At 42.3% G+C, this 23,259-nt stretch overlaps 1 protein-coding gene across 6 annotated transcripts in view; it reads right to left on the reverse strand.

Annotated features, from left to right (window-relative positions):
* The window catches only part of ERBB4 (erb-b2 receptor tyrosine kinase 4), a 1,247,562-nt gene that overhangs the window by 362,572 nt on the left and 861,731 nt on the right, over window positions 1-23,259 (reverse strand). For 5 of the 6 annotated variants that reach the window (XM_061607684.1, XM_061607681.1, XM_061607685.1 and 2 more), the window contains exon 4: window positions 18,902-19,036. The exons of the other annotated variant lie outside the window; for it this stretch is intronic. In XM_061607684.1, coding sequence (XP_061463668.1) covers window positions 18,902-19,036 — 135 coding nt within the window. The remainder of the gene's footprint in view (window positions 1-18,901; window positions 19,037-23,259) is intronic. 6 annotated transcript variants of the gene reach the window in all.

Here is a 23,259-nt window from a genome sequence, read left to right on the forward strand (position 1 = left end):
CGCATGGCTCCATCATATGCAAATCTCTTTATGGATAAACTGGAACAGGAGATCCTCAAAAAGGCCATCAACAAACCACTTATATGGTGGCGATACATTGACGACATCTTTATGGTCTGGACGAATGGTAAAGAGAATTTGGAACAATTTAAAAATTACATCAACTCTATCCATCCCTCTATTAAGTTTACATTTAATACTACAAATGACAATCTGCACATCCCTTTTCTGGATGTCCTTCTTACCACTGAAAACAACAAAATAGCCACTGATCTCTACAGCAAACCCACTTATGCCCACACCTACTTAAACTGGAAATCCTGCCATCCTAGGCATATAAAGAAGAACGTTGTGTATAGCTTAGCTCTGAGAATCAAACTTATTTGCAACACTGAAGATAAATACCAGAGAAGGATCAGTGAACTTAAAGAACACCTTCTTCGAAGAGGATATTCTCCACATATTATGAATTGCGACATCCACCGAGCCTCCATTCTGTCCAGAGAAAACCTCCTCCATCATACTGAGGTGTCAAAAAGCAGAGAGCAACGGATTCCATTTGTGGTAGATTTCCATCCAGCATCTCCTAACTATCACCGAGCAATCAGGGAGAGCTACCCATTGCTGGCAAACTCTGAACATCTTACCAGAGCCATCAGCAGGCCTTCTGTTATAGCATTTCGCCAACCTCCTAATTTGCGCAGACTGTTGGTGAGAGCTGTGCTTAAGCCACCTATCACCAATCCAGGGTCTCATCCTTGTCACTCCAAACGCTGTATCACCTGTGTGTACCTCAGGGAGACAGCCACTTTTACAAGCACTAGGACAGGCAGGACATATTACATCAAACAGAACATCACCTGCAGCTCCTGCAATATAGTTTACATCGTCGAGTGCAAAAGACCAGGATGTCATATCCAATATGTAGGAAAGACCACAACTGACCTACGCACGCGCTTCAGGAACCACAAGTCAGCAATTTTGACAAAAAAAGTGGAGCAACCAGTTGCAAAGCATTTTAACATCGAGGGTCACAGCCTGTTGGACTTTTCCATTACAGTGATAGAGATGCCAGCAGATCCAGCAGCATTGACCAAAAGGGAGAACTTTTGGATTTACTCTCTGGACACATTGGCACCACATGGCCTGAACCTGGAGGACAGTACCACCACTACTTAGCTTCTGCAAATGAAGCCCCTCTGAGCATTCCATCCTCAAAGCTCTATAACTGCCACCTTGGTAACAGCATTTGTATGTTGGCAGCTGATGAAGGCGGAAGCTGAAACGTTTTGTTAATATAATAAAAACCTCTGTTTGGTTAATCACAATTACGTATAGATAGACAGACAGACAGACAGACAGACAGACAGACAGACAGACAGACAGACAGACAGACAGACAGACAGATAGATAGATAGATAGATAGATAGATAGATAGATAGATAGATAGATAGATAGATAGATAGATAGATAGATAGATAGATAGATAGATAGATAGATAGATATAAAATAAGCCACCTATCACCAATCGTGGGTCTCATCCTTGTCACTCCAAATGCTGTATCACCGGTGTGTACCTCAGGGAAACAGCTACTATCACAAGCACTAGGACAGGCAGGACATATTACATCAAACAGAACATCACTTGCAGGTCCTGCAATATAATTTATATCGAATGCAAAAGACCAGGATGTCATATCCAATACATAGGAAAAACAACAACTGACTGCAACAATGGACTGGATGAGGGCTAATAAACTGAGGCTCAATCCAGACAAGACTGAGATGCTGCTAGTGGGTGGTGCTTCTCACCAGATGGTGGATGTCCAACCTGTCCTGGATGGGGTTGCACTCCCCCTGAAAGAGCAGGTTCGTAGTTTGGGGGTTCTCCTAGAGTCATCTCTGTCACTTGAGGCTCAGGTAGCCTTGGTGGCACAGAGTGCCTTCTACGGATTTCTGTTGGTGGCCCAACTACGTCCCTATCTGGACAGAGGTAACCTGGCTTCAGTTGTCCATGCTCTGCTAGCCTCCAAGTTAGATTACTGCAATGCGCTCTACGTGGGGCTGTCTTTGAAGACGGTTCGGAAACTGCAGCTTGTGCAAAATGCAGCAGCCATTTGGTAACAGGGACCAGACGGTCCAAACATATAAAACCGATTCTGGCCCGCTTGCATTGGCTGCCTGTATGTTTCTGAGCTCAATTCAAGGTGCTGGTTTTGACCTGTAAAGCCTTACACGGCTTGGGACCACAATAACTGATGGAACGCCTCTCCCGATACAAACCCACCCTTACACTACATTCAAGATCAAAGGCCCTCCTCCGGGTGCCTACTCCAAGGGAAGCTGGGAGGATGGCAACAAGGGAGAGGGCCTTCTCAGTAGTGGCCCCCAAATTATGGAATGATCTGAGTGACGAGGTGTGCCTGGCGCCAACACTGTTATCTTTTGGCGCCAGGTCAAGACTTTTCTCTTCTCCCAGGCATTTTAGCATGTGTTTTATACTGTTTAAATTTTTAAATTGTGTTTTAAATTGTTTTTATAAGATGTGTTTTAAATTGTATTTGTTTTAATGTTTTTAGTTACTGTAAACTGCCCAGAGAGCTTCGGCTATGGGGCGGTATACAAGTATACAAAATAAATAAATAAACTGACCTACGCACATGCTTCAGAAACCACAAATTGGCAATCTTAACAAAAAAAGTGGAGCAACCAGTTGCAAAGCATTTTAACACTGAGGGTCACAGCCTGTTGGACTTTTCCATAACAGCGATAGAGATGCCACAGATCCAGCAGCATTGACCAAAAGGGAGAACTTTTGGATTTACTCTCTGGACACATTGGCACCACATGGCCTGAACCTGGAGGACGGTACCACCACTACTTAGCTTCTGCAAATGAAGCCCCTCTGAGCATTCCATCCTCAAAGTTCTATAACTGCCACCTTGGTAACAGCATTTGTATGTTGGCAGCTGATGAAGGCAGAAGCTGAAACGTTTTGGTAATACAATAAAAACCTCTGTTTTGTTATCACAATTATGTGCATATGTTTTTAGGTGATTAACGGAATCCTTATAGGGATCCAGATCAAGCTCTAAAACATTTCCTACTAAGAAATGGACTACGCACATTCACTTTAATTTAGTAATGTAGGTTATAATGAAACCACTTGTTGGGAACCATTATTAAATGTGTTACGGGTTTCAAGGAGTTAATGGAATGCCTGGGAGTATGAGTGATGTAATACTGCCAGGTGGGATGGGGCGTGTTAGTGAGAGTTCTAAGGGAGGTTTGAATAAAAGACAGTTGGTTGGGACAGTTAGGAGGTTTTGTTGTTGGGATTTGGAGTGGGAGGAGGGAGGTGGTGTCGTAGGAGTCAGCTGGTGAAAAAGGTTGGATTATATATTAGTTAGGGGGGTGGGATAGGTAGGGAAGATAGAGACTATACATCTATATACTATTTAACATCTTGTATTTAAATGAAGTTATTTGGTTCATTTAAATTCCTGTGTGTCTGCCTGGTCACATGTGCTACCATATCAAGGTCCTATTCAGTTCCTGTACCTACATCCTATTGGACTAACAGGGCACACCAGTGGTCACCTTTTGCGTGGGACAAAAGGTGGAAGGGGTGAAGCTTGTGGTGCAGACAGCATATCTAACCAGGCTGAGGCAAGCGTCCCACTGGGTGGGGATTTTCTGAACCAAGCGTGGGGTGTCAGGAGGGATAGTTCACATCATAGGCATTCCCCAAACAATGGAAAAAAGCATACTTCCTGCCTCTGTCTTACAGAAAAATAAAATGTCTTGATGCAGGCCAGGAATGGTTGTGGAGAGAGACACAATATTATTAGGTATCACAGAAAAATCAGGTACCAGGAGAAAATAGTATACATGACAAATCTTTGAAGCACCCCATTCTGGAGAGGGTGGCTGCTTGCACATCACCAACAAGAGAGCACAGATTTGCATAAAATTTGCATAACATCTGCATATGCTATTTATATGTATCGATTAGTAGCAGGCAACTTCCAGCCTGCAATGCTATGATCCTAGTTCTTGCCCTTTCCACAGAGTTGACATGTTGTTGTTTGTTAGTTGCCTCCTACCCAGTGGCCTCTATGCAACTTGCAATACATTTAGAATACAGTAGCTGGGACAGTAAAATAGAGGGGACCCTTCAAGGCACAACCAAAGCTCAGGGCTGGCCTGAAGCAGAGCAACAAATGACACTTCCTTGAGTCAAGGGGCAGTATGCAATGAAATAGCTGCACTAGCACAAGGATTAGCCTTAGCCCAATAGGATTTCCCCCCTCTCCTACCATTACATGTTCCCTGCGCCATCACCAAATCTGTTCCAGAGGGCTGAGGAAAAGCCCAGATCAGATTTAGTTGCAGTGCAGAGGGAGAAGGGGTGGATAATGATTCATTGTGCAAGGAGAAATCCTCATGCTGATGGAACATTTCCCTTAATGTTACATTGAATACAACCCAAAGTGCACAGTCCCAAAGACTGACCAAGTTACTTTGGCATCTGAGGCAGAATATCCTGCAAGTGCCTCACTCCCTTTCAGGCTGCACTAATAATAAATTAAATAGCTAACCATTTGCTGCCCCTTCATGACATTCAAATCATCACTGTCCTATCAGAGCTGATCTCCTGTCCTGCACATTGAGAGCCAGGCTTCTGAAAAAGCAATCTGGTGGGGAACCTGTGGCCCTCAAGATGTTGTTGGTCTACAACAACCTGGCTCCTCCCATTCTGACTGAGGCCGTTGGAGTACAACAACATCTGGAGGACCAAATGCTCCCCACCATTCTGATACAGTATGGGTGGGGGAAAATGTTACACAAGTAGGTTTGTATAATAGACCTTTCTGTATCAAGGCAGCAGTAAGGATCAAATGCAAAATAAAATAAACAGGTGCTTTCCTGTGAATGTATCAAGACTTACAGATGCATTGCCAAGAGCGTAATTATGTGTGAGAATCTCAGGCTACAACCACAAGAATTTTCTTTGTCACAGTACATAACGGTGTGTGAAAAACCTGAATGTCATCATAACATTTTTCCAGAGGAGGTACACAGCAAAATCAAAGGCACATTGACAAGGAAATGATGAGGCTTGTGGCATTCTTGCTCTAATTCCACACCGAAGAAAAACAATGAGAGTAACTGAGTTATTGTGCGGTAAGCCAAGGTATCCTTTAGCTGTTCTTGGCATGCAGCGGGAGCCACAAAGAAGAGGAAGGTAAGAGAGAAAACACCGTTTGATGTGTTAAAACAAAAGGATGTTTCTGGAAGGGAGGAGGGGAAACCTTTAAAAAATGCCATACTGAATGTTATTTTCATTATGTGGTATTTCTGCAGGTGACTGAATTGCTCACCCTTTCACAATAGAAGGGTCAAAATAATACCATATACTTGAACTATTTGTTCCCCATAGTCCTCACACTGGGAAGGTGCAAGTACTGTTGTGCCCAGAGCTTGGAAGTAACTCGTTATTTTTAATGAGTTACTTGTAATTAGTTACAATTTTAAATAACGAGTGGGTAATTCCATTACATTTGGCAAGTAAAGGAACAACTAGTAATTTCCCTACTTTTCAGCTGCAACTTTAACATTTCCACGTTAGGTTCGACGTTACTTGGGGGTGGGAACAAGGGGAAGTCAGCTCCTGGCTGTGATTGGTGAACACAAGACATGTGCCTCACACTGATTGGACCTCTGCGCAGACTCTCTCTTCCCTCGTGATCTGTGTTAGGAGGCACGAGGGAAGAGGTGAATAGGCAGGGCCTGCTGCTAGCGTCTGAGAGGACAAAATGGACGCCGGAGGAAAAAGCCAGTTGAAGGACAACGGAGAAGGCAGCAGCAGAATGGAGAAGAGCTGTGGAGGTGAGTGACGATGATTTGTGTGTGTGTGTGTGTGCCCCGGTGTGTGTGTTTTTGGCTGGAGTCTCTGGTTTTGGGGGGGGGGCTCCAGCTCTCTGGCTACCACCCCTTACTCTCCGGACTCTCAGCTTCAATTAAAAAAAAAAGTAAGTTTCTAGGTGGTCTAATTCCCAAGATATACACCAAAACGTAACCCCCCCACACACAACTTTTTTTTAAACAGATCCATGCTCTAGCTACAAATCCCATCAGCCCAATTCAGTGGCCATGCTGGCTGGGGCTGATGGGAGTTGTAGTTTTAAAAAGTAACTTTTCAAAGCTCTGGCTGTAACCCCGCCCTTTCAGGATTGTAGCCAATGACACCAGAGTTGTGACTTGTTGATCCAGGCATGCCTAGGCTGAACGTCAGAATATGGTGGCTTTGAGTTTTTTGCAGTTTGCGTAAGTAATATGGCTTAATGTTTTTTTTCCTCTTCTGTCCAAGAGTCAGATCCTGGGCTATGAAATATGAAAGTATTTAATCCAATATCTGCTTTTCTGGGAGTAAAGCCATTTCTGGGAGTAAAGCATGTACCTGGAGTAAACCCCATTGAACTCCATTAGGACTTGCTTTTGAGTAGACATGGTTAGGATTGTGCTGTAAATTAATGGGACTTGTGAGTAAACATAGTGCAGACTTGTGTTTGTGTTGTAAATCTCTCTCCCTCCAACCCTATTTTTAAAGAAATTAGGCAGGGTTTATCACAGTTTTTATTATGTAGGAAACTAATACTCATTTTTTAAAAAAATGAATGAAGTTTATTTATTTATTTATTTTTATTATTTGATTTATATCCCACCCTTCCTCCCAGTAGGAGCCCAGGGCAGCAAACAAAAGCACTAAAAACACTTTAAAAATCATAAAAACAGACTTTAAAGTATATTAAAACAAAACATCTTTAAAAACATTTTTAAAAGCTTTAAAAACATTTTTTTTAAGAAAAAGTTTAAAAACATATTAAAAAGCAATTTCAACACAGACGCAGACTGGGATAAGGTCTCAACTTAAAGGACTTGTTAAAAGAACAAGTTCCTTATCACTTGAGGCTGCAGTTTTCCCTGGTTGAGTAAGCCCCATTGAATACATTGGGACTTGCTTCTGAGTAAAAAAACATAGGATTGCACTATAAATAACTTTACAGGTTATATAAATAAACATATTTGATAGTCATGCTTATATAAATATTTTCATAGAATCATAGAATAGTAGAGTTGGAAGGGGCCTATAAGGCCATCAAGTCCAACCCCCTTGCAGGAATCCAAATCAAAGCATTCCCGACAGATGGCTGTCCAGCTGCCTCTTGAATGCCTCCAGTGTCGGAGATCCCACTACCTCTCTAGTAATTAGTTCCATTGTTGTATGGCTCTAACAGTTAGGAAGCTTTTCCTGATGTCCAGTCGAAATCTGGCTTCTTGCAACTTGAGCCCATTATTCTGTGTCCTGCACTCAGGGATCATCGAGAAGAGATCCCGGCCCTCCTCTGTGTGGCAACCTTTCATGTACTTGAAGAGTGCTATCATATCTCCCCTCAGTCTTCTATTCTCCAGGTTAAATATGCCCAGTTCCTTCAGTCTCTCCTCATAGGGCGTTGTTTCCAGTCCCCTGATCATCCTTGTTGCCCTCTTTTGAACCTGTTCCAGTTTGTCTGCATCCTTCTTGAAGTGCAGAGACCAGAACTGGACACAGCTCTCAAGATGAGGTCTAACCAGTGCTGAATAGAGGGGAACTAATACTTCACATGATTTGGAAACTATACTTCTGTTAATGCAGCCTGATATAGCATTTGCCTTTTTTGCAGCCACATCACACTGTTGGCTCATATTCCGCTTGTGATCAACAACAATTCCAAGATCCTTCTTGCATGTCGTACTGCTGAGCCAAGTATCCCCCATCTTATAACTGTGCATTTGGTTTCTTTTTCCTAAGTGTAGAACTTTGCATTTATCCCTGTTGAATTTCATTCTGTTGTTTTCAGCCCAATGCTCCAGCCTATCAAGGTCCCTTTGAATTTTCTTTCTGTCTTCCACGGTATTAGCTATGCCCCCCAATTTTGTATCATCTGCAAATTTGATAAGCATGCTCTGTACCTCCTCATCCAAGTCGTTAATAAAAATGTTGAAGAGCACTGGGCCCAGGACTGAGCCCTGTGGTACCCCACTCATTACTTCCACCCAGTTTTGTCATGCTGTGTCCCTATAAGTATCCAATTGCATACTATGGTTGTACAATACTTCCTTTACATTTTAAGTATGCCTTGGGGTAGTCATGGTTCTCCATTGTTTTCATCCTGAGGGGCAGATAGGCTGAGAGATGGTGAGTAGCCCATGGTCACCCACTACAGTTTATAGCTCATTTCCATTTTGAAAAATTAATTAAAACAATTTACATGCAGGCAAAATTTATTAAGCGGATTCACACAATATGTGTAAAGCACATCCAACTCGCATTTAAAGCACATGACTTCCCCTAAAGAATTCTGGGAAGTGTCATTTCCCCCTCACAGTCATAGTTCTCACCACTCTTAACAAACTGCAGTTCCCATGATTCTGTGGTGGGATTCATGTGCTTCAAATGGGTGTTGAATGTGCTTTAAAGGAATGGTGTGGATCTGCCCTAGGTATGATGTTCATTCAAGAGTGAATTGAAAAGAACAATTTTAAAAGATACTTCTTACTCTTACTCATTTTTCAGACCTCTTTCTGAAGTAAAGGGTCAAATCTGTAAAAACATTTGGAGCAGCCACATTAAAAGATAAGGGCAGGGTATTCCAGGCAGGGGGTTGCCAACCCTGCTTGGATATGGATGTCTTTGCAGAAGAACCCTAGTCAAGGTTTATCAACAGCACAGTCCAAACTACATCTACTTAGAAGTCAGTCCTGTTGAGTTCTATGGGGCTTAATCCCTTAGTAAGTGTGTTTAGAATTGCAGCCTTCAGAAGCCTCCATCTTTACTCCCCAAAGCTCCCATCTAACATCTCCACAACACTAGGCTCCTTTGTCTCTGCTGTGGCCTTCTGGTGACTGCCCTAGCCTGAAGGCACTTAACCCTTCTTGCTGAAAGCAAGTAGGCTAGATTAAATGTTCCCTACCCAGGCTCATATATATAAAAGATAAAAGATAAACGGCATTTTGTCAAAAGTATTTTTGTCTACATTTTATACCTCATCCTTGGTTTTCCAAGCTTGGCATGGAATGCTTCTCATACAGAATTAATTTGAAATGCTGCATATTTATTATCATAATCATCATATTCAAAATAAAAAATATATGTACCGCCTTCAAGTTGATTCCAACTTATGGTGACCCTATGAATAGGGTTTTCATGAGGCTGAGAGGCAGTGACTGGCCCAAGGTCACTCAGTGAGCTTCATGGCTATGTGGGGATTTGAACCCTAGTCTCATTTTGTTCTCACAACAACCCTGTGAGATAGTAGGTTAGACTGGCCCAGGCAGGGTTATTCAGTGAGCAAAAATGATGCAAATAGGATCTCTTTTAATTGTGCTATCGACCTGCTTACTTCCACTCTGACTGGGGGATCTTGCAGCATGGGGAAGAGATGGGGGCACATCACAGCTGAAGTTCACCCATATAGGAGCATTATCTCTTGTTTATTACAGAGACGCCTGTTGCAGGTTTTGCTGCTGAGAGCAGCAGTCGGTTAGTGCGGCCACTTGAGTCACAGCTTGTTGATCCTGAGGAGGCAAAACTAGAAAGTGAGGTTCAGAAAGGAGGCCCTGTGCACGAGGAGGAGGAGGGCATGAAGCAGTGCCAGTTGCCCACAGCCACATCTGCAGAACAGCAAGTACCATGGTTTGGCTTTGAGAAAGCTTGTACATTTGTGAGCCAGAGTGGGAAAAATGTTGTTGTACGGTGCAATTACTGCCTTCCAAGGATCAAAAATCTGAGATCAGCTGTTTCCTCCTCATCCAATGTGAAGAAACATTTGAGGTAAGCCTTTGTCATGCTGGTCCTCAAAGAGTGTCCATTGTCTATTTATGTTTAAATTGTGAAGTTCCTCTTCCATTTTTTCTTGGATTCATGCTTTGTTCTTCTTCCTCAGAGGGCACACCCTGAGAAGCTGAGAGCAATTGAAGAAGCAATAAAGGCAAGGAGACGTGGCCTTCCTGAACCAATGCATGACACCCCTCCTCCCAAAATGCTGAAGCAGCAGCAGACAACCCTTGAGAGGTGGGGATCTGGCAGGGAGCCTGTCACCCAGAGCAATCTCGACAGGAGAATCATTGATTTCATTGTAGAGGAGACATTACCACTTCAGACTGTGGACAAACCATCATTCATTAATCTGGTTCGCATTGGACTCCCCAAAGATCTCACCATCATATGTGCCAAGACTCTGAGAGACAGAATTGAGAAGAGAGCATGCCACATGAGAGAAACTCTTGCAAACCGAATGGGTGCTGTGGCATATATAGCAACCACTGCAGATTGTTGGACCAATGGCAAGAAGAGTTACTTTGGGGTAACAGCCCACTGGATCAACCCAACTACCCTGAAACGTGAGGTCGGGGCCTTGGCTTGTAAGCGTCTGAAGGGGCGCCATACATACGATGTTCTTTCAAAAGCACTGCATGATGTACATGTGCAGTACAGGATCCACAACAAAGTTATGTGCACTACTACAGACAATGGCTCCAACTTTGTGAAAGCGTTCAGAGTTTTCATGGCCAAAGAACCAGTGGAAGCTGCAGGCACCAGTGATGATGATGGTGATAACCAGGAGGAGGAGGAGGCTGAGGTGGAGTTTGTGCCTATCTGTGAGATCCTGGACACAGGACCCGAGGCAGAGGAAGAAGCTGCAGACTCAGGAGAGGATTTTGTTTTACCACCACACCAGAGATGTGCTAGCCACACCCTCAACCTTGTGGCAACACAAGACATAGAGGCCATGCTTTCTGACTCCTCCAAAAGTAGTCGTCTTGGTCCTTTCAAGAAACAGTTTCGTTCCTTGATGGGAAAGTGCAGCAAGTTGTGGTCCAAGCAGAACCAGTCAGCACAATGTGGTGTGTATCTGAAGGTACCGAATAAGACCAGGTGGAATTTCACCTTTGATGCGTTGAAGCAACTACATGAGCTCCTGTCAACTGTGCCACTAAAAATGCATGCCATAATGGACCGCTGCTCCTTGTCCAGGATCACAGCTGCTGAGATTGAAGTGGTACAGGAATACACAGAGATTATGGAGCCACTAGCCCAGTCCCTAGATATTCTGCAACGGGAGAACATGGGGTATTTGCTACCAACGCTCTGCAATCTGGACCGCAAGTTAGAAGGACTGGAAAACAAACCTGAGAGGTACACATACTGTTTTCAGCTGCTGAGAGGTGTGCGCGAAGCCCTAAGAAAGCAGTTTGCAGCTATCTGGGAGGACAAGAGGCTTCTTCTGGCAGCCTGCCTACACCCTCGCTTCAAACTAGATTGGCTGGAATCGTGTCAGGCCACCACCCATACCAAGAAGTAAGAACATTAAGGAAGCCCTTTGGGTGGATTACTCCAAGGGAAATGTTGTCTCAAGGGAGGCATCAGAGGGCTTAAGGTGGTAGGCAGGGGCTGGGCCTTTTCTTCCTGGGGCTCCTCATCACAACCTTGGGTTGCTGCAGGTAATCCTTAAGGGTCTGCTGTGCTGCCCCATGAGTGTGGTGACTTGGTCACCTTCCTACCTTCCATGTCATCATCCACAGGCTCAGGCTGGACCCTGAACCAGGGGACATGACAAGCATCAGGAAATGAAGAGCAGATGATGGTTTCCTAACATATATGTGTTAACAGATCCTCTCTCTTTCTTAGATACACAATGGAAGCCTTGCTGAAAGCTGAAATAAAGATGGGTGTACTTAATGAGGACAGTGATCAGTCTTCAGATAAAGACCAGGAAGGAGATGACTTAGCAGATGACTTCTTTAACTTTCTGCCCCAGGGCAAGAAGTCAGCAGTGGACACTGCTGAGGAGGAACGGGTGAGGTACCTGAGGTCTCCCAGCAGGGAAGTGTCATCACTCCATGGCTTTCCACGTGTGCTGCGGTGTTTTTTGCAGCACAACACAGGCATGCCTTCAAGCGCCGCAGTAGAACGCCTGTTCAGTACTGGTGGCAACGTAATGACTGTAAAAAGACATTCCTTGTCTGACATGCTCTTTGAGCATCTTGTTCTTTTGAGACATAACAGAAACATATTATAAAAGCATTTCAAGTGTAAAATTTGATTTCAAGAGTTGGGGTATCTTCATTGCTTGGGGGGATGTGAGATTCTGTTATGCCATGATGTTAATCTTATGGATAAAATTTTTTATTCTACTACCCCCTGTGTGTGTGTGTTTATTTTTAATATTGTTTTAGGCTTCTTAGATGTGCAGCAGCCAAGGCCAGCACCTTGTAGGAGTTTTTTTTAAAAAGTAACTGAAATGTAATTGTAGTGATTACTTTTGAGAAAAAGTAATCAGTTACTTTCAGAGCAATTGTAATTGTAACGGTAATTACTACTTTTGGGCCAAGTAATTGTAACTGTAATTTATTACTTTTTAAAAGTAATCTTCCAAGCTCTGGTTGTGCCCCTTCTTCACCCCATGATGATGCTGGCAATATTGCCCCTGCCCCATGACAGCCATTGATTGCACCATGAGTGGTCCCTGGTTCAGTTAAGAGTACACACAGTTGCCTCTGTTTTCCAGCATCCTGTCCAGCATTTCTTGCAGCACAAAGAGAACTGAGCTGCTCTACCAAGTACCTTGAGTCAGGATCCAACTTGATGCCTACGGAAGTGTGTGTGTATGTGTGTGTACAGGGTGAGGTAGCTCGCCCTTTAACTACAGGGGATAGCTGTGTGAGTACCAATCTCACTCCTTCAGTGTTGATGATCTGACTGCCACATCCTAGGGCATATGCATGCCAACCAATTGCCAAACATAGATCCTGGGGAAAGCTGGTGTGTCATTTTCTCCAAACTGCCAGTGCAGTCACTGGTTCTGGTTAGGCTGCAGGGAATGGCCTCCTCTTGAAAGAAGGTCACCACTTTCCCACAAGTACTGATTTCAGAAATAGTGATCAGCTGGTGGTAGGCAAAGGCTTTTTGCTGAGTTGTTCATGAGTAGTAAAAGCATCTCTAGGCATTTACTCATGAGTAAATGCAGAGATGGGGAACTTGCCTTCCAGTCAGTGATTGTGCAACTGAGAAAGTACTTGCAATAAACCTTGTGATGTAGCTGACCAGCCAGCTAGCTGAGGCTCCTACTTGCCACTTTAAAAGGCAGCCAAAAACCTCCCTAGCCAATTACTTGACTTATGAGTAAACATCTGAAGTATAAATAATAGCTTCAATGTTCCGCCACCTTACAGCACTCTTTCAAAATGAATGGTTGAGTTGACACACTTCTACAATAATCCTTGTGAAATGGTTACGGCATTTTGTTGCATGAATGAACAGTAGATGGGTTTTTGAACCTTGCCGTATCAAAGAAAACCATCATCAAGCATGGTTGGTCATGGCTGGTTTCAGGTTACATATGTGTCTCTACTTAGTTGAAGCACTTCTTCATAGTGAGCTTTAGCAACTGAAACTTATTATGAGAGATGAAAACTACCAACTTATCTAAAAATGTCAATTACGAAATCAATTGAAATGTGATTTAGCTTGTCTACCTTGTCTTTCCTACATTGCTGTCCATGAAAAGGAACAATTCTTTTTAAGCTAAATGTTTCTCCTTCCTGTGAAGTACTGTTTTAATTAGCAGACCAGTTTGAAACAAGTAGTGTCTATAATATGTTATGCACATCAATAGGCAAATGTCTACTAAGAGGTTGCAGAGCCTGCCTCCTCTAGAATCTATATTAGAAAAACTTGCTAAGACTTATGCTGCAACTGGGGTGGCTGATCTCCCACTTAACCGATTTGATCCCCCTTGATATCTGCTAGAATCCTATTGCACATACTTTAAAGTATATTACTAGCCTGTGAAAGTGGCTGGGCAATTTGAAATGATATGGTTTCCTCCTCTGTACTTCTGATGTTAGTGGTAAAACTTTCTTTTGATCAGCATTCATTCTGATGTCCAACTGTGAATGATGCTATTTAAGGCTTGAAAGCAGCACTCGAGTCCAAATTAGCAGACCACGCTATTCCTAATTCAATAATGTACAATGTCATAAAACATATGACATAAACGCCACATGTTTTGCCCATTGGTTACTGCTTTCAGAGGGGCCATCAAACTCCATGAGCAATGACATGATATCACATATTTGATGGTACCACACATTACAGGAGACAAAAGTTGGGGGGGGGGGGAAGAGATATAACTGCTGTTTTTATCACGCCTTATTAAATGAAGACATGGTAATATATGCAAAAACAGGAAGCTAATTTCATATACAGCTAATCATTACATTAATTGAAAATATTTTTAACATATGTTTTTATTGTTGATGTTTTTTATTCTTAAATAGCTTTTAGACCTTTTATGGGAATTAATTCCCATCAGTTGCCCTGGGCTCCTACTGGGAGGAAGGGTAGGATGTAAACCAATCAAATAAATTCATAAATAAAATTAATAAAATTTACCAATAACTGCTCCACCAACATATGCAGGTGCAAGCCTCTTTGCACACATTTGCCCAGCTGTGTAAGCATGCAGTGAGACTGGAGAATCATTTGTCTGCCAATGCAGCTGCTTGCCTGCCTATGCATGCATGTATGCCCCAAAACATGACATCCTTCAAACTCTGGAGAAAATATTGTTTGAATCAGGAGTATACATGTAGACACTCCTTTGAAACCAATATTACAGCATGCATAAAGTAGAGCAGGATTGTACCCCCTAAAGTTACAGGGATTAGACTTTTGGAAAAGTCTGGGAAGCTCCAATCTTTTTTGCCACCCGGCACTCAAAATCTTGGTCTATTTTCCAGATGCTGAAATTCTTCTTCAGTTAGCTTTTTTATATCAAGTAGTACTTCAGAGTACAAAGAAGCATTTTCATCTTTTTCTGCTGTTTCTCACATAAAAATTTGTGGGGCTACTAAATTCCATGTCTCAAATGCCAAAAACACTGCAAGCCAACTTTCTGCCTCACATTCCCCTCTCTTTTCATTTTCTAGCACTTGGCAAAAATAGATTTTTAAAAGAAAACAAATATTGACATTGCTACATTTCCCCCCCCCCCACTTTCAATTGCCATTTTTCTAAAGCAAATTATATTTCCAATTCATATTATTGAATGGTTGGAACTGCAAATATGTGCATATGTTTAAAACTGAGGGGGCACACTGGCTCTCAACTAAGCATTTATTTGATATGCTTCCCAACTGAGAAAACACTTATGGTTGCTAAAACATTTTGTGAGTACATAAGGAATTTTCCATACAAAAAGTAGTTTTCGTACGACACTTTCCTGATTCATGCCTTTGTTTTTGTGAAAGAACAGCTTAGGTGACTAGCATTGTATGCTGACACCTGTCACAATTGGGTCTACTTAAGAACCCCTGTCTGTGAACGTGCTTTTTCACTAGTCCCCAAGCATATATTTAAAATGTTAATTGAATGCACCTTAGTAAAGGGATATAATTTAACCTAACTCTACAATAAAAATGTGTTCACCATCTACTGTTGCTTTCGAAATGTTCCGAATGTTGCTTTCCCAGTACACAGTTTGCAATTTAGAGCTGCGTTAGAAATGATATACTACACAAGAGTTGACTTTACAAAAGGGAATTAGTCACTACTTCACATTTTCTGTCAGCCAAGGTGAGGAAATGTATTGCTGTTACATTCTGCTGGTGATTTGTTTTATTGGGATCAAATTCTGTTCTCCTACACAGAATAAGTTGTATATAAGAACATTAGCAGGTTTCAGCTGAGGAAACCTGTTTATACTGAACATCCCAGAGAACTTTAAAGGAACAGGAACTTGGCTGTTACTGTATATGTTTCCCTATAGCAGGTGTGGAGAACCTTTAGTCCCAGCAACAATGGCCAGTGACCAGGGATGATGGGAGCTGCAGTTCAGCAACATCTGGAGGCCTAAAGGTTACCCACATCTGCCCTACAGCTTTACGGAAGAGAGGCTAGCCAGGTCAGCACTGAACTTAACTACATCTCTAAGTTTTAAAACCAAGTTATTAATTTTACAGTTTAATTAGACAGAACAGTCTAAAATATTGAGGTGCACCCCAAGTAACTCCCACAAAAGGCTACCACAAACAATAATGGGCAAACAGTAGCATTTCTAGATTTGTGGTGCAGCAAGAACCTGCGTGTTAGGCAAAGCTAAGTACTGAAATGTGACAAACAAATGGTATCTCTTCTTGGGTTTGATTTCATTTATCCTACTGAAGTTCATGTCAGAGATATGTAAATTGAATAACTTGTAATGACTAATGCTATTCTTCCAATGGGAGACGCATATCCAATCTGTTTCTGGAAGGTTGAGCTTTCCTAAATATATATCCAGGCATTGGTAGCATTCAGCTTTTCAGTGCTGAATATGCATAGATACCAGATAATCCAAGGAGAATGATGAACATTCAGTATCCTAGAGGTTCAGCCTGTTCACTTTGATAGAGATGTCTCAACATTAACCATTGATTTGGGTAATGAGAAGGAGTTGAAATCAGGATGTCAAGCTCAGAGGGCAAGATTATCAAAAATACTGAAAGTAACTTAAGATCACACATCCCATTGATTTTCAATGGGATGCGTGCTGCTAAACCACTTAGGAGCCTTTGGAAATCCAATATGTCCATTAGCTGACTAAAACAACAAATTCAGCTCTTTTATATAATGTGGCATAGCCTCTTTCTTATCCTTTATAGCTCTTTCCCTGACTTTCCATTGTTCTTTCACACAACAGTTTGTACAATCCCACTAATATAGTGATGAAGGAACATTGTCCTGCAGTTGAGGTTCCATCATCATGTGATGTTGGGCCTGAAAGCAGGAAAGGAGAACTTGTGGCCCTCCAGATACTGTTGGATTCCAGTTCCCATCAGCCCCAACAAGTATGGTCACAAAGTATTCAAAACACTTCACATACATTGTTGTAATTCTTACACCAACCCTATGCAGCTATGGGGTTCTGAGACAGAACGGTTTGTCTGAAACTAAAGTCCCTAATGCAGCCTTTCCCAACCTTTGGGTCCCCAGATGTTGCTGGACTACAACTCCCATCAGCCCCAACCAGCATGGCCAATGGTCAGGAATTATGGGAACTTTAGTCCAGCAACATCTGGGGACCCAAAGGTTGGCAAAGGCTGCCCTAATGAGTTTGTGGCAAAGGCATTTGAACTGGGGTCTTCCTAATTCATCATTGCCAATATGATACATCATTTCTCTGTCTTAGATGCTCTCCTAGGACACAAGAATTCTCCAAAGGATGCAGACCTTAACTTTTTGTTCACGTTCCATTAACTTTGTACTCTGCCCTATCCTGAAAATGCTGGGCAGAAAGTGGGAGGCATCCAGCTAATGTATTCTGTCAGTGCAAGGATTTTCACTTGCACAAGGGAACTTCCCTCCTCCTTGCACCGCACCTTTCCCAAACTGCTCCAGAGAATTAGGGGAACCCCTAGAACAGATTTAATGGGAGCATGAGAGTAAGAGGGTTCAAGCAGAAATCCTTGCGCTGATGGAACATGTCAGTTGGATACTGTCCCGTGTGTTTGAAATGAAGGTTGCCCACTTGACTAATGATCTTCTAAGTTGGTGGGTCACCATGATTACTCTGCAGTTTTCGTGTTCCCATCATTTCCTCTCTCCTAGTTCAAATCGTTACAAACTTGAGTGCAGCAAAACTGTGTCTTAAGCCTTTTGTAAAACAACTGAGCCACATCTTCCTTTTCTCCAAACTCTTGACAGGTGGTAATAAGGCACCTCTACCTCTTTGCGTGATTGCACATGAATACTTCTCTCTCTTTTTGTATACAGCTAGCTAATTGCAGGCATTTGAAAACCTGTATGTGGATTCTATTCAATTTTTCCCACAAAGTTTAAAAAGCCTCCACTTTTCTGTAATGCTTTCTGAAGTTCCAATACCTTAGCAATAGGGATTCAGCCATATTTTAAGTCTCATAGAATTGCATGTGGTAAATGAAGAAGGGTCCGTATCTTAGTAAAGGCTGGTGGGAAACATGACTGTGACCATAAAGACGACAGCAGTATATAGGCCTCCAAATGCCAGCCACAGTAGAAAAGATCCAGGATCCCTTGAAAAATAAGAGTTGAGAACGATACTGGCTGGTACCACAGAGGCACCTGAACAAAGGCAGACCACTGGATGCTGTACTTTCCTGTCTGTAGCCTTGTAGTTCTAGGTTGCAACTTTCCAAACTCTGAGTATGGAGCCTGTGCTTACTAAAGTCCTGTTTACTGCTGTCTGATTCCAGTTTCATTTATTTAATTTTACATATGCCAGCTTTCCAACAAATTGTCCAAGGAGGTGTTTCATGTTGAAAGAAATGGTTAAGCAGTTTGTGGGGACCAATGTTAACTGCATATAAGACTAACCTGGGCTTTCCCTTATTAAAGTGGAATTTTAAACAGTGGTAACTTGGAAGGGGGCTTCAGATCCTAGTTTCTTTCAACATGAAATGCTACCTTGGGCAGTTGGTTGAAAAGGAAGCGTATGAATAATGCAAAAGAAAAAGAAGAAATGTGGGGACAGTGGAAGGAATAGGGCAAGGGAAGAACTCTGGAACCAGGCAGGTATTTTAAGTAGTTAAATCATTATAAAACGTAGGCTGCACACTATGCACGGTGAACAAGGAGTTGATTGCATTGAACTCAATGCTCTTACTTCAGAGCAGACATAGGATCTCACTGTTATCATATGGATGCAATGAAAGCACAGCAGCTGATGCATATTTCACTACTAGTAGCACAGTCAAGAGAAAGAAAGAAAAAGTAGACATGAACTTGAATCAGTGTGATGACAAATTGACAGACTGGGATAACAAAGCCAGTACTTACAATCTGTACTGCTGTTTTTTGGAACTACGGAGAAGTTGGAGGCCAAAGGGTTACGAACAATATCCTCCCACTGAATAGTGTCCGCATAGCAAAGAAATCGGTTCTGTCCAACATATACTCCTCCATTTAAGATTTCTGTACCAAAGAGAAACAGCAAAAGCACACATATTAAACCCATTTGATGAAGGGATGATTAAATATTGTCATTTCGGAATATTCTGTCAAAATCAACAGAGGTCTAGACATGACTTCAGGTCCGGGACTTTGAAGTGTTAAGGCAGAAGTGGGGAACCTTTGGCCTTCCAGAGGTTGCTGGACTACAGCTCCTATCAGCCTTGACTACTGGCTGTTTTGGATGGGGCTGCCAGGAGATGTAGTTCATCAACATCTGGAAGGCCAAAGTTTCTCCACCTCTGAGTTAAGGGGACAGCTAGCCCTAAGACGAAGCAGAAAGGAGATCTGAATTTCACATGATTGTTTTGTACTTACCACCGATTGCAGAGGGTGGGAATGTTGGGACTAAAGCACCAAAGCTTGTAACAAATAACCTGAACCAGTCAGGGGCAATAGACAGAAAGGCAACATATTCTTCCCTCGCCAATTCCTTCTTTAGTAACCACTTATTGATATGTAAATTGTTTTTCTCAGGCTTTCCTTCCTCCTTCCAGATAGTGTTAGTGTTGTTAACCTCATGACTCCATAATGGCCACATGTACGTCTGTACTCAGAATGGTTTTATTTCACAGGAGTAATAAACCCTTATGTTTCTTTATTCTTTCAGCTACTAATCTTACCATTTCTACACTCCTCTGCAATACATACCAAACTCCAATACCGAGGAGAGGGAAACCCTGGAATACACACACAAAACGTAGGATGGTGGATGGCAGCAGCAGCTTCACCTCTTGCCTACTTTGGCAGTGGCCTGTGGAAAGCAATAGCTGCTACCACCGCACTGAAGATGGGTTGATAATGAAAGAAAAAGGAGGGGGAGCACTGAAAAGAGGCTGGTGCTCAAAAAAGGAAAGCTTAATTGTAGCGTATGGTACTCGTGGCCCATTTCGGAAATGGTAAGAAACATCTTGGTCTTTTAGCAACAGCTAACCTGGACAATATTCTATGGAAGTGAAGAGCAATTTAAGTGTGGCAGACCTACATAGCACAAACCTATTCATGTCTACTCAGAAGTAAGCCCAATGGGAAAGTGTGATATAGACTATCAACTTTAGTCATCAAGCATTACATGAAGTCAGATGGTACAACAATATTTTGCATTCACGTGTGCAGTGGATAAACGGTTGGACTAGAATAGAGCCGGGGCTCAAATCCCTACTCACCCATGAAGCTTACTGGGTGACTTTGGGCCAGTCACTATCTTTCAGCCTGACCTACCTCAGAAGATTATTCCATGGAGGAAAGTGGGATATAAATGTCACAACGCTGAAATCTAATTACTAGAAAACAAGACTTAATGAGCTTGGTGGGACTTTCTCCTAAAAAACAAATGCTTAGGATTGTGCTGCATAACAATTAAATAATAAATAATACAATTAAAACGCACATAATCTCCAGAAACTATTCTCTGAAAGAAATCCCCAGCTCATAATTGTACAGTGCAATGGAAAGTGTCCCATCTTCCCAGATGAGTATATAGAAGGGGTGGTGCTATGGGCTGAATGCAGGGCAAGTGAAAACAAGCTACAATTCCCAGAGGGCAACAAGACAATACACAAACACTTGAGAACATCAATATATATTACCAGCCAGGAACTTTTGGAAAGCAGACAAACATTTTCTGAACGCTCACCAAGAAAATTAATAATTACAAAGCCAATGCTGAATCAAGCCAAGAGGCATTTGCACGTCAAGAGGTGATATTGAGCTGGGTTGATCAAGGTGCATAGGACTAGCACTGAAAGACAGAAAACACTGCTTGCCACCAGAAATCCTAATGTTTGCATGATATATTTCAGGATGCAGAAGCCTGACAAAAATGAGGTATTTAATATCAGTTTTGTATAATTTCCTCCTCTGACTTTTATTAATGTGACACAGGTATCAACATTCACTTCTAGGAAATCTTTGGCTTAGGGAGCTTGGCTTTTTCACAGAAAAGGGGATTAACCTCACAATAATCATTATATAGATAAACTCATACAACAAGAGATTTAGATTAGGAGCATAGCATATCAGTCTGTACTGGCATGGATACTCTTATGATGTACGCAACGTCTGTTAAAAGTTTTGCATTGCAAGAAAGGTGGGATTAACAGGGAGGTCTAGTGATTAGCAACCATTCTCATTTTTATTTCATGACTATGAGGCTAGTTTAAGCTACTGTCTCAGAATCTGCTATTAATGAAATAGATGGTTCACACAGACACATTGCACCACACTGAGAACCAGCTAAACATTTACAAATGTAGTTACAATATCCTCTCCAATATCTCAACATATACAAGACACTTATGTTGTTTGGGTGCACATTCATCTAAAAATGTGTCCTCTTTCAAATTTCATTGGCAAGAGTTTTGGGTTCAAAGGTTTATGGCTGCATTGGACCTAGAGTGTTAGGCAACCCCTTCATCTCATTTTTTACCTCCCTCCCTTTCTCAACTTGCTGTATCTCTCAGGGAATTCTTTCCTAACTCTTTTCTGGACCAAAAAAGCTGGTGCTGTTACACTTTGGAGAACATTGTGTCTGCATTCTATGGCCCATGGGCACCCTGGACTAAACTAAAGAGAGCTGGGATATGCATGAGACTTTCAAACTGCACTGCTGGTGCAGAGCAACTTAAACAGTCTTGGAGCCTCTCAGAGGAATGGGAGTGCCTTACAAGATGCAACCGTGGGTCTTCATTTTAGCTTATGAAAAAATATGTAAGAATACTTTGTGGGTATATTCAGGGATGGAGTGTGCAATGGACAAATGTTTTCTGGGCACAGAATTTACTTGACCATAAGTTGTTGTTGTTGTTGTTATTATTATTGCATCCTGCCCTTCCTCCCAAAGGGAGCCCAGGGTGGCAAACAACAGTGATAAAACATCATTAAACAAAACATCTTTTAAAACATCTTAAAAGCAATTACAATGCAGATGCAGACTAGGAGAAGGTATCTAGAATAGAATCACAGAATAGTAGAGTTAGAAGGGGCCTATAAGGCCATCAGTATAAGTACCAACCCCCTGCTCAATGCAGGAATCCAAATCAAAGCATTCCGGACCGATGGCTGTCCAGCTGCCTCTTGGATACCTCCAGTGTCGGAGAGCCCACTACCTCTCTAGGTAATTGGTTCCATTGTCATATGGCTCTAACAGTTAGGATTTTTTCCTGATGTTCAGTCAAAATCTGGCTTCCTGCCCATTATTCCATGTCCTGCACTATGGGACAATCGAGAAGAGATTCCAGCCCTCCTCTATGTGACAACCTTTCATGTACTTGAAGAGTGCTATCATATCTCCCCTCAGTCTTCTCTTCTCCAGGCTAAACATGCCCAGTTCTTTCAGTCTCTCCTCGTAGGGCTTTGTTTCCAGTCCCCTGATCATCCTTGTTGCCTTCCTCTGAACCCGTTCTAGTTTGTCTGCATCCTTCTTGAAGTGCAGAGACCAGAACTGCATGCAGTACTCAAGATGAGGTCTAACCAGTGCTGCATAAAGGGGGACTAATATTTCACATGATTTGGAAACTATACTTCTGTTAATGCAGCCTAATATAGCATTTGCCTTTCTTGCAGCCACATCGCACTGTTGGCTCATATTCAGCTTGTGATCAACGACAATTCCAAGATCCTTCTCACATGTATTGCTGAGCCAAGTATCTCCCATCTTATAACTGTGCATTTGGTTTCTTTTTCCTAAGTGTAGAACTTTGCATTTATCCCTGTTGAATTTCATTCTGTTGTTTTCAGCCCAATGCTCCAGCTTATCAAGGTCCCTTTGAATTTTGTTTCTGCCTTCCACGGTATTAGCTGTGCCCCCAATTTTGTATCATCTGCAAATTTGATAAGCATGCTCTGTACCTCTCATCCAAGTCGTTAATAAAAATGTTGAAGAGCACTGGGCCCAGGTCCAAGCCCTGTGGCACCCGTTACTTTCACTCAGTTTGAGAAGGAACCATTGGTAAGCACTCTTTGAGTACAATTCTGGAGCCAATTGTGGATCCACCTGATAGTTGTTCCATCCAGCCAACATTTAGCTAGCTTGCTAATCAGAATATCATGGGGCACTTTGTCAAAAGCTTTGCTGAAGTCAAGATATATTATGTCCAGACTTCCCAGGAGATTGCTCCGCCTGTGACTGCCTCTGAGATGAGCTCCCGTCTTAGAGGAAGCTTTTTCAGTTTTAAAACCAGTCAGAA

The sequence above is a fragment of the Rhineura floridana genome, chromosome 2 (genome assembly GCF_030035675.1).
Source record: "Rhineura floridana isolate rRhiFlo1 chromosome 2, rRhiFlo1.hap2, whole genome shotgun sequence".
Taxonomy (NCBI): Eukaryota; Metazoa; Chordata; class Lepidosauria; order Squamata; family Rhineuridae; genus Rhineura; species Rhineura floridana.